General features: G+C 43.9%; 1 protein-coding gene across 1 annotated transcript in view; it reads right to left on the bottom strand.

Annotated features, from left to right (window-relative positions):
* Positions 1 to 9,408: 9,408 nt before the first annotated feature.
* LOC111964610 (E3 ubiquitin-protein ligase HACE1) overlaps positions 9,409 to 12,411 on the bottom strand; it is a 34,109-nt gene continuing 31,106 nt past the window's right edge. Inside the window, 3 exon segments of the mRNA XM_070443791.1 lie at positions 9,409 to 9,531; positions 10,439 to 10,543; positions 11,960 to 11,985. Coding sequence (XP_070299892.1) covers positions 9,424 to 9,531; positions 10,439 to 10,543; positions 11,960 to 11,985 — 239 coding nt within the window. The 3' untranslated portion in view covers positions 9,409 to 9,423.

Here is a 12,411-nt window from a genome sequence, read left to right as displayed (position 1 = left end):
CACACACACACACACACACTTATATTATGGAGTAGTTTATCTGCTGTTTGATGGGGTGCCCCTTTCATGGTGCTCTCAGGCAGAAAAAGCACTGACTCCAACCCTGACCATATCCCTGACCTGTCTTTTGAGGCCACAGTCATGAGGGAGGGAGGAAGAGAGATGGAGAGAGAAATGAATAGAAAAACAGCCCCCGGCGTCACCTCCCCTGCCTCTCTCTGCCCTCCGGTGTTCCCATAATCCCCCAAACCTTGAGGTCACTACCTACCTGCTTCAGCACTGCATAACTATTCTCTGGCCACAGACGTGGCCACTCACTTTTGGTTAGACAGAAATCTGCTGCTTTGTGAATAACTGACACATATCACAGTTTACCTTTCAAAAATATTCTTAGTTACACCCCAGCTAGCACATAACGTTCTGAGAACCATATGTTTCTTAGAGCTTGGTGAGAGCATGGCGGTCCTATGGTTATTTTGCGTACAACCTTCCCACAAGAACACTTTAGTAACGTTCAGAGAACATTCTAAGAATGTTATTTAAAAACATAAACATTACGTTCTCAGCATCAACAAAACACTCTCTATCCTCTATCTTATTAAGTGTGTTCAGGTGAGTGTTCCGCATCCACTAATTGGCTCACCTGATCTTAAAGAGTGCTTGTTTCCTTTGAAAGGCAGGCTGTTTCAATATACTAACATTAACAGCTTTGAATGTGTAAAAAAAACATGGCATGCTAGCTCCATCCTGGTGGAGCAGTGAACTAATTCCATTCATAGAGACCAGAATATTATAGGTCTGCTCCTCATTGTGTATAAGTTAAAACATCAGTGAGATAATGTGAGCTCCTGGCCAACAGGAGACACTTTGGGTAAACATGCACTCCATACAGCATGCAGAATGACAAGCTCTATTCACACAAGCTGACACACTCTAAATATTCAATGGCATTGAAAACGCTACAATCTGGCAAGCATCCTACCCCCTATCCTCCCTGGTAGAACTGCCTGCCCCCCCACACACACACACACACACTTTCTCTCACAATACTCTCTTTCTTACACACACACACTTTCTCTCATAACACTCTCTTTCTTACACACACACACACACACTCCTCCCCCCCGCCTCTCCGTTGGCTTGTTGGCGGAGCGCTGAGTGAATTAACGAGTGAAAACAGCTCCTGTAACGAGGGTGCCAGAGCACGTTAGGGCTGCCGCACAATCTCAGTAAACGGCCGTGAGAGCTGCAGTCTGCTTCAATGAGGCACACAGCAGGGGACTGGGGTCCGGGGAGGAAGAATGGGGAGGGAGGAAGAGGAGGGTGCGGAGGCACAGATAGCCTTACTGCACATACTATACAGTACCTCCTTTGCTAACACTGCCTATTCAAGATGCTTCAGAGTAGCCGAGGAAAGAATTGGAGGAGGCTGAATGTCTTCGATGTCTCAAGGAAAACATGTCTGTTTGTCAAGACACTAAAGATAGTACCTCAATCTTATCCCACTGGGCAGACATCAGTTCAACATCTAGTTTTTATTTACATTTGGTTGAGTTGTCAACTAACGTGAATTCAACTTAAAATCAACAAAACATTTCACCAAGTCATTGGATTTAGGTTAAAAGTTGGGTGAAAAAAAGATGAAATGCCCTCACGTTGATGACTTTTTGCAAATCCAATTTGTTTTCCACGTTGCTTCACATCACATTAAATTTTAATGAAATGACATGGAAAGAACGTTATTTCAACCAGTTTTTGCCCAGTGGGATGTAACAGTTTCTGCCACCACATACACATCTCCTTCATTCAAAGGCAACCTACTGCATCTCATTCAGAGTTGCCCTACTGTACAGAAAGGCTGTATGCTGGCAAACATGTACTGCATATAAACATCAGGAAACTGAATCAATAATGTCACTGCATATTGCTGTTAGTTGTAAGCACATAACACACAGTTCATCAAATGTAACGAAGACACATGTAGCCCAGATGCTCTAACCAGGATAAATGACATCGCCCAGGTGAGCCATGCATGTCGATATGAATCAGCTGGAGATATACTGCTGACTGTCTAAGTACAGTACATTACGTCTTTGACTTTTAAAATGCTTACTAAGCTCCGGCGAGTATCCCGACAACACACATCCTCTCGACTTTCAGCTATAATTGAATAAGAGGGACCGCAGGGACAAGGTGAGGCTTAATAACAATATATTCTCCAGCACCAATCAGAGGGGTGACATGGTGAGGGCTGCTTGTGATGTCATTAACCTCTCTGGGATATGTGGGACGCTAGCGTCCCGCATGGCCAACAACCAGTGAAAATGCAGAGCGCCAAATTCAAATAAATTACTATAAAAATTWAACTTTCATGAAATCACACATGCAATACACCAAATTAAAGCTACACTTGTTGTGAATCCAGCCAGACGTGTCAGATTTCAAAAAGGCTTTACGACGAAAGCACACCAAACGATTATGTTAGGTCAGTACATGGTCACAGAAAAAAAAAGCAGAAAGAGATATAAAATGAATCACTAACCTTTGATGATCTTCATCAGATGACACTCATAGGACTTCATGTTACACAATATATGTATGTTTTGTTCGATAAAGTTCATATTTATATCCAAAAATCTCAGTTTACATTGGCGCGTTACGTTCAGTAATGTTTTGCTTCCAAAACATCCGGTGATTTTGCAGAGAGCCACATCAATTTACAGAAGTACTCATCATAAATGTTGATGAAAATACAAGTGTTATGCATGGAACCTTAGATAAACTTCTCCTTAATGCAACCGCTGTGTCAGATTTCAAAAAAGCTTTACCGAAAAAGCACACCATGCAATAATCTGAGTACAGCGCTCAGAGCCCAAACAAGCCAAACAGATATCCGCCATGTTGTGGAGTCAACAAAGTCAGAAATAGCATTATAAATATTCACTTACCTTTGATGATCTTCATCAGAATGCACTCCCAGGAATTCCAGTTCCACAATAAATGTTTGATTTGTTCGATAAAGTCCATCATTTATGTCCAAACACCTCCTTTTTGTTCACGCGTTTAGTACACAATCCAAACTGACGATGCGCGGGCAGGTCCAGGTGAAAGTTCAGATGAAAAGTCATATTACTGTTCGTAGAAACATGTCAAACTAAGTATAGAATCAATCTTTAGGATGTTTTTATCATAAATCTTCAATAATGTTCCAACCGGAGAATTCCTGTAGAAATGCAATGGAACGCAAGCTACCTCTCACGTGAATGCGCTTGACCAGCTCGTGGCACTCTGCCAGACCACTGACTCAATCCCCTCTCGTTCCCCCTCCTTTACAGTAGAAGCATCAAAGGTTCTAAAGACTGTTGACATCTAGTGGAAGCCTTAGGAAGTGCAATATGACCCCATTTTCACTGTATCTTGGATAGGCAAAGAGTTGAAAAACTACAAACCTCAGATTTCCCACTTCCTGGTTGGATTTTTTTCTCAGGTTTTTGCCTGCCATATGAGTTCTGGTTCACTCATAGACATCATTCAAACAGTTTTAGAAACTTCAGGGTGTTTTCTATCCAAATATACTAATTATATGCACATTCTAGCTTTTAGGACTGAGAAGCAGGCAGTTTACTCTGGGCACCTTTTTATCCAAGCTACTCAATACTGCCCCCCTGTCCCAAAGAAGTTAACCAACATGTCAGCCATTTTAGCTCCTGATAAAACAAACAGTGCCTTCAGAAAGTATTCATACTCTTTGACTTATTCCATATTTTGTTGTGTTACAGCCTGCATTTTCTTCATACCCCATAATGTTTTAGAAATGTTTGCAAATGTATTGAAAATGTAATGCAGAAATATCTCATTTACATAAGTATTCACACCCCCGAGTCAATACTTTGTAGAAGCACCTTTGGCAGTGATTACAGCTGTGAGTCTTTATGTCTCTAAGAGCTTTCCACACCTAGATTGTGCAAAATGTTCCCATTATCCTTTTCAAAATTCTTCAAGCTCTGTCAAATTGGTTGTTGACCAGTGCTAGACAAACATTTTCAGATTTTGCCATAGATTTTCAAGTAGATTTAAGTCAAAACTGTAACTCGGCCATTCATGAACATTCACTGTCTTCTTGGTAAGCAACTCCAGTGTAGATTAGGCCTTGTTTTTGGTTATTGTCCTGCTGAAAGGTGAATTAATCTCACAGTGTCTGGTGGAAAGCAGACTGAACCAAGTTTTCCACTAGGGTTTTGTCTGTGCTTAGCTCCATTCCTTTTCTTTTTATCCTGAAAAACTCCCCAGTCCTTAACGATTACAAGCGTACCCATAACATGATGCAGCCACCCCTATGCTTGAAAATATGGAGAGTGGTATTCAGTAATGTGTTGTATTGGATTTGCCCCAAACATAACATTTTATATTCAGGACAAAAAGTTAATTGCTTTGCCACATTTCTTTGCAGTATTACTTTAGTTGCCTTTTTGCAAACAGGATGCATGTTTTGGAATATTTGTATTCTTTATTCTATAAGCTTCCTTCTTTTCACTGTCAATTAGGTTAGTATTATGGACTAACTAAAATGTTGTTGATCCATCCTCAATTTTCTCCTATCACAGCCATTAAACTATGTAACTGTTTTAAAGTCACCATTGGCCTCATGATGAAATCCTTGAGTGGTTTCCTTCCTCTCTGGCAACTGAGTTAGGAAGGATGCCTGTATTTTTATAGTGACTGGGTGTATTGATACACCATCCAAAAGTGTAATTAATAACTTCACCATGCTCCAAGGGATAGTAAATGTCTGCTTTTCTTTTCACCCATCTACCAATACAGTAGGTGTCCTTCTTTGCGAGTATTTGGAAAAKCCCCCTGGTCTTTGTGGTTGAATCTGTGTTTGAAATTCACTGCTCAACTTAGGGTCCTTACAGATAATTGTATGTGTGGGGTACAGAGATGAGGTAGTCATTGAAAACTGTTAAACACTATTATTGCACACAGTGTGAGTCCATGCAACTTATTATGTGAAGAAAATTCTAAAAACATCATCCAACTTTGACATTATGGAGTACTGGGTGTAGGCCAGTGACAAATAAATCTCAATTGAATCCATTTAAAATTTCTGAAGGCACTGTACACTATAGCAGATGAACAGGTGAAGCGAGAGGGCTGATTCCACCCCAAAATCTGTCCACGTGAAGATAGTTCTCTGTAGCGCTCTGCCTGCAGGTCATTGCCTTGGTGAAATATGCCRGTGTCTGCACTAGAACAAGCCGAAGGGGAGTAACAATCTACACAACCATATTTTCAGCCTCATTGCTTTGTGCAGTTTGTACTATAGTAGAGGACATGTACGCAGTCAAATGGTTGTGTGTGTATAAGAAACAGAGAAAGGGTGAACACAGCAGATGTAATCAGTATGTGCGGATGCAGAGGTAATAACTCTAGAGGCCAGCCAGAGGAGCACATGTATCTCTGCCTGAGGACACAGAACAATCACAAAAACCTCAACCAGCCAGATGAAGAACTCTGGAGGTCAAAGGTAAGACTCTACTCTATAGTGCAGTGGTATCGCCTGACAGTGTCTAAAGCAGTGTGTGTGTGTACTGTGGTATCGCCTGACAGTGTCTAAAGCAGTGTGTGTGTGTACTGTGGTATCGCCTGAACAGTGTTCTAAAGGCGTGTGTGGTGGGTCAGATACTGTGGTATCGCCTGACAGTGTCTAAAGCAGTGTGTGTGTGTACTGTGGTATCGCCTGACAGTGTCTAAAGCAGTGTGTGTGTGTACTGTGTTATCGCCTGAATGTGTCACACAGGTCCAGGTAGGAGACTGGAGGGTGAGCATGAATAGTTAGCTAATTCAATTAAGTGAATGAGAGTGCATGTTAGTGTGGCGAAGATATGTGGTAGAATGTGATGGACACTCTTTCTCTACCCACATATTCAACCACTTTTACATTCTCTGTCTGCTCTCTCTGGGTTGTCAAGGGGACATATGCCGGGTCCACATCTCAGCCAGCCCTGGGCCTGTCCATGCTGCGCTGCCTGTCTGTGTGTACTCAACCAGAGGTTGGCGTTGCCATGGTGAACCAGCCAGGCTGTGTTTAAGGTAGAGCTTGGAAGGGCAGATTGTATGGAGGATGCTGCGTTGCTATGGAGAACATAACATGTGTGTTTAGAATGTGGCTTTGGTCACAGTGTGTCTGTCTGAGAGAGATGGAACAGAGGTTGTGTTTGAGGGAGAGTGCTGAGGAAACCGTTTAGCACAGGTAGCCCTGCTGATCTTAGCCTGTGACCCAACACAGCACATGCTGAGGGCACACACATCCAGACACACACCACACACACACACACACACACAAATCCACCCACTATGCACTTTACCAGCATGCCCTCACTCACACAAGCTTGGGTATTGCTCAATGCTCTCCCACAATCACTCACTAACAGTTTGTGTATGGGGGGGGATACAATCTCAAAGTTTAAACAATGTATTATGTTTATGGTAAAATACATACTTTGTTTTTGAGTAATTTGCAGAAATATCTATAAAGGCTCTGTATACAATACAACATCTGATTACAATTGCAAAACAAGTCATACATTTAAAACAATAGTGATAAATAATATGAAATATAAGTATTTACATTCCCACATCATTGTAAAGAAGTAGAGTCATTTAAATCAAGGATCAAGAATAAAACATTTCTTAGCTACATTCATGATATGTCAAGTCATGATATGTCAAGTCATGATATGTCAAGTCATGATATGTTTCTGTCCCTTTTTAGAACATGTTCCACCATAATGTTCAGGTAGGATAAAAACAAAAAAGCTATCAAAATAAAACTGGCTCTCCTTTTTGGCACTGCTGACCAAACCTTTCACTTAGCTCTATATACTGTAGTGCTCCTCTAACCTTTAAGTCAACTGAGCTGGGAGAAATACAACATGGTAAACAGAGGCGGCATCCCAAATGGTACCCTATTCCCTTCATACTGCACTACTTTTGATCAGGGCCCATAGGGCTCTGGTCAAAAGTAGTGCACTATATAGGAACTACGGATCCATTTGGGACGCACACAGAGAGTCCTGCCAGTCAGATACAATAGAAAGGGATGACTGACTACTGGGCTCAGTTTTCCAAAAGTTTTCTAACCGGATAGGATTAAATACATAGAAATAGAATGAATAGAAGTCAATGATTCGTCTGTTCTATTCGTTCTATGCATTTAATCTTATCCAATAGGCGAAATCCGGATAGATAACTTTTGAAAAACTGGGCCCTGATGATCACTACAAGGACACAGAGATACAGCTGCAGATGACAGACTAACACAACAGAATGACACTAAACTGAAGAACCTCACAAAGTAGAGCCATGAGACATGCACCTTATAGGGTGAGGGAGTTGTGGTTAGGCAGCTGTGAAGATCAGGGATGTACTGTAGCGGGGGGTAAACGCCTGTAAGCACCATTAATGCTTCTATTAATTTTGGGAATCAWTTATGTACCTATTCCTAGGACAAATTAGCATTTTTTGCATTAGTGTTTATGTTACTCGCAGCCTAGAATCTTCGCCACCTTTTTACGACTACCTCCCTGGTAAACACATGTAAAACCACCTGGCCACACCCCCTTAATGTAATATCATTATAGACTCCCCCTCCAATTCTGAAATACACACCAACCAGATCATTCCATATTACCATGTTACAGGAGAAGAATGTCAAAGGAGAGAGACTTAAAGGAAGGCAGCCGACTGGCTTCACGCCGTGGGGGGATGCTGTTGTAGCAGTCTGTAGTGGATAAGAGGTCGGCTAGAGTTGTTGTTGTGACCATACGGTAACACTGTTTGGCAGTTCAGAGCTGAAATCAGGGGTATCACATTTCCTTTGCCTTTCAATTGGTTGAAAATGACAGGGAGCTTGTTTATCTTATAAAAATCATACCTTGTTCTTGGCTGTAGAATTAGAATCTACACCAGCTATAACAAACTGGCCACATAGATAGGTCCGAAATAGTGATTGCCGCATAGATAGGTGAAAATATGCCAACATAGATAGGTGAAATATCCCCACATAGATAGGTGAAATTTATGCCACATCTTAGATAGGTGAAATATGCCACATAGCATAGGTGAAATATGTTTCGGATTAGGAAGCTGTTGATGAATTCCTTGCATTGTGTCCCAATCCAATGCGCACACACACACACACACACACACACACACACACTGCTCGTGGCCAATGACCAGAGGAGTCCCGCTGAGACGCCAGCTGCAGCCAGCGTCACGCCATGGGTGTACCCGTAACTCCACAATGTTAGGCGACCAAAGCCTGTCCCGCAGGAAACCCTCCTGCTGGGGTATTCTGCGGAGTTTCATATGTGGATGCTGTGGGAGGAACATCATGGTCAATGTGTTCCTTGTCGTTCACTGCAGATTGATGGCATGTCATTATGATCTCATATTCATAGCAGCTGCTGTAGTATACAGTAAACAATGGTGATTTCACCTGCCAAAAGTATGACCTACAGCGATGAAACTTAAGTACCTGTCCTTCTATCCAACATGCAGAAACCTCTTCTGTTTTTTCCCTCTCTTTCTCATACCAGTGCACTAAGCAACACACACGACTACCAGAGGCAAAGGAGACAAGCGAACCATAGCTGCCCTCTAGATGCTTTTTCTGTCAGCATGCTGCTCTCTCTCATGTGTGAGTGGAACAACTTGTGTGTGTGTGTGTGCGTGTGTGTGTGCTGTTGTGTGTGTGTGTGTGTTTGTGTGTGTTGTGTAGTGTGGTTTGTGTGTGTATATGCGTGTGTATATGGCGTGTGTATATGCGTGTTATATATGACGTGTTTATATGCTTTGTTTAGATTGCGTATATGCGTGTTTATATGCGTGTGGTCCTACCAGGGCTGGAGGTAGGGCAGGTAGTTTGATGTGGTATTGGTACAGAGGCAATAGTGAACTTCTGTTAAGCCACTACCTCCCATCAGAAAGCAAAGCCACCATGAGGTACCTGGAACTCGACAGGGACTATGAGAGAGAATTAGAAGGACAGTCCTTATGAGGGAAATTACTGTGAAAACTCACCTGCCCACATACACACATGACACGACAATTAGAAATTCACCCTCCAGTGACAAACTGCAACAGCAGGACCCTCGTCCTCTTGGGTAAGGCTTTCTACCACCTTCCCAGAACCACTACAAGACAGAGAATCCACATAAAAACCAAATGAAAACCCTTGAGATAAGGAATCTGACAAGAGAATCAACTTTAAACCACTAACAGCCTGGGAGGAGGTGTTAAGACCTCTGTAGATCAGCCATGCCTGTGGTACATCTCTCTGATTTGGAGGTGTTCCAGTAAAAAGGGTCCTCCTCGCTGATGAGGTGGTGTTACATTAAAAAGAGTCCTAACCGGTGAGAGCTAACTGACCTGGATGACAGGTTCCTCCAGGTCATAGCCACTGGTGTATTCTGTGTTCCTGTGCCAGTCCTGCACATCGATCTCTGGCATCCCAGACAGCAACAGCTCCTACACACACACCCACACAGACAGACAGACACGCACACAGACAGACAGACACGCACACAGACAGACAGACAGACAGACACGCACACAGACAGACAGACAGACACGCACACAGACAGACAGACACGCACACAGACAGACAGACACGCACAGAGAGGTTAAATGGAGTAGTAGTTAGGACACATGTATCATATACAACAGACTTATAAAACATAACTTAATGCTTCTTCTGTTCAAAATCATGTTGACAAAGACACAAGGGTGTTTTTCTAACACAACTGAACACGGGTGGTCCAGTGGTAAACAGAGCAGAGCTAAACTCTCCTCCCCACTGAGTCTGAGTGTTGTCAGCAGGCGAGCTGTGACTGCGTGACCGAGGCTTGTACCTGCACACACATGTCCAATAACACACGGTGGGCCAGATAATCGCCATGGTACCCTATCGATCCAGGGACTAGTGAGGACATGGATTTTGCCGACACACACAGAAACAAATCTGATCTGAGCCGGGCGACGGCGAGAGGCCTCAAGGTGACCCCAACATCCCATTGACACCCCCGAGCCAGACAAGGTCAATCAATCCCTGCATCAGACATCAGATCCCGCTAGGCGAGCAGGCGAGAGCAGAGGAGGAGAATAAAATATAATGGGCAAGAGGGGTTGAGAACAGAGAAAGAGGGGTGAGGAGAAGGGAGTTGAGAACAGTAGAGAGGAAAAGAGAGAGAGGAGAGAGAGGAGAGGTGAAGGAGAAGGGAGTTGAGGACAGTAGAGAGGAAAAGAGAGAGAGGAGAGAGAGGAGAGGTGAAGGAGAAGGGAGTTGAGGACAGCAGAGGGGAGAGAAGAGATGAATAGAGAGAAAAAGAGAGAGAGGAGAGGTAAAGGAGAAGGGAGGAAAATCAAGGACACTAACCAATTCATATTCATCAAAGAGCTGGATGAGGGAGGGGGGAATGAAGGTGTGGAACCCGTGCAGGAAGGCATTTATCTGGGGTTGGATGGCTCGAGTCATCCTCAACTTATTTCCTGTGTTTCCCTGTGCCAGTCCCTGCACATCGATCTCTGGCATGAACAACCAGCACAGTCCTGAACAACACACACAGAGCACAGCAGGACAAGAACACGACACAACAGACGCGGACAAAGCAGCAGCACAGACAGACACAGAACACCGCACACAGACAAGACAGACACGACAACGCACCGGGCACAGATCACCGCAGCGCACAGAACGCACCTAGCAGATCAGAACACTGACCACGCACCGACAAGACAGGACCAAGTGACACCCAGAAGAGTTAAATGGTGTAGTTTTAGGACAGTGTTCTACGACTTTAAGACACAATAAATAATGGCTTCATTGTCTTTGTTTCTAAAATCACATGTTATGACTAAAGACACTGGGTGGTTTCTTTAACACTAACCACAACTGCAACAACATACGAGCTGGGTAGGATTCCAGTGGGTACAAAACAGAGGCAAAGTGAGAAGCTAGAACTCTCTCGTCCCACTTGAGTCCTGAAGTGTTGTCAAGCAGTGACGACTATGTTGGATTGCGTGATCTCGAGTGCTGGGGAGCTCGTGGGCACACAAACATATGTCCAATTAACATCACGGGATGGACCCCCACGACCCCAGATATGCCAATGGTAACCTTGTTTATCTATCGTATCACAGGGACTCAAGTGAGGCGACCACCTTGGTATTATTTCTGCTCGAACACATAAACATCACAGAACAAAAATCGATCTGAGCCCGGGCGAACGGCGAGAGGCCTCCAAGGGAACCCAACATCCCATTGACACCACCTACCGGGAGCCAGACAGAGGTCATCAATCCTGGCATCAACCCATCAGGATCCCCGCTAGGACGAGCAGGGCCGAGAGCAGGAGGGGAGATAAATATACATGGGGCAAGAAGGGGTTGGAGAACAGAGAAAGAGGTGAGGAGAAGGGAGCCTGCACCAGGAAACATAGACAATGAAGGGAAAGATGTAAGGCAAAGGAGGAAGATTAGAGAAAAGGAGAAGGCTGGAAAAGGAGAAATGAGTTGAGCCGTACAGTTAGAGAGGAAAAGAGAGAGAGGAGAAGTAGAGGGAGAGGTGAAGTAGAAAGGGTAGTTGAGCAAGTAACAGTAGAGAGGAAAAGAGAGAGGAAGCGAGAGAGAGGAGAGGTGAAGGAGAAGGGAAGTTGGAGCGACCAGCAGTGAGGGGAGAGAAGAGATGAAATAGAAGAGAACAACTAGGAGGAAGAGAACCACGGAAGAGGATAAAAAGGAAGAAGGGAGGAAAATCAAGGACACTAACCAATTCCATATTCATCAAAGAGCTAGGATGAGGGAGGGGGGCGGGAAACGTGAATGGAAGGTGTGGCAACCCGTCAGGACGGCGATCCCTTAGTCTGGGTTGGATGGCTCGAGTCATCCTCGCGGAAACTCTTGTTACCAACTGGACATACTCCGGCCATGAGTGAGAGAGGGAGAGAGAGGTTTTATATATACGGGGAACCATTCACCTAACGTAAGAGTTGGGTGATCTTTTGGGCAGCCTCTAACCGCCGTCTTCGTATTCACTGGCTCCTTCCTTACAGAACATTTACCCACCTGCAAGGCAAGGTGGTAACTACACACTCAAAATCCTCCCCACAAAAATGTCCAAAAACTTTTGGTCCAAAACGCAGGGCAAAGCATCGCACACACATCGTATGGAGTACACATGACATATTAAGTCATATAAGGTCCTTAGTGTGTTATAGAATAGTCTACATCCACAACTTCCTTCCCTAGCTTGACCTGTCAATCATACTGCTATTCTCACCTAGTTGAATGTTGAAGCGCAACAACAAAATCCTAGGGGTTAGGAGTTTCAGATCCTCCTTCTTGTGATAG

Source organism: Salvelinus sp. IW2-2015, linkage group LG6.1 (genome assembly GCF_002910315.2).
Source record: "Salvelinus sp. IW2-2015 linkage group LG6.1, ASM291031v2, whole genome shotgun sequence".
In the NCBI taxonomy this organism is placed as follows: domain Eukaryota; kingdom Metazoa; phylum Chordata; class Actinopteri; order Salmoniformes; family Salmonidae; genus Salvelinus; species Salvelinus sp. IW2-2015.
The sequence above is the reverse complement of the archived record's forward strand: the minus strand, read 5'-3'. Positions and strand labels throughout refer to the sequence as shown.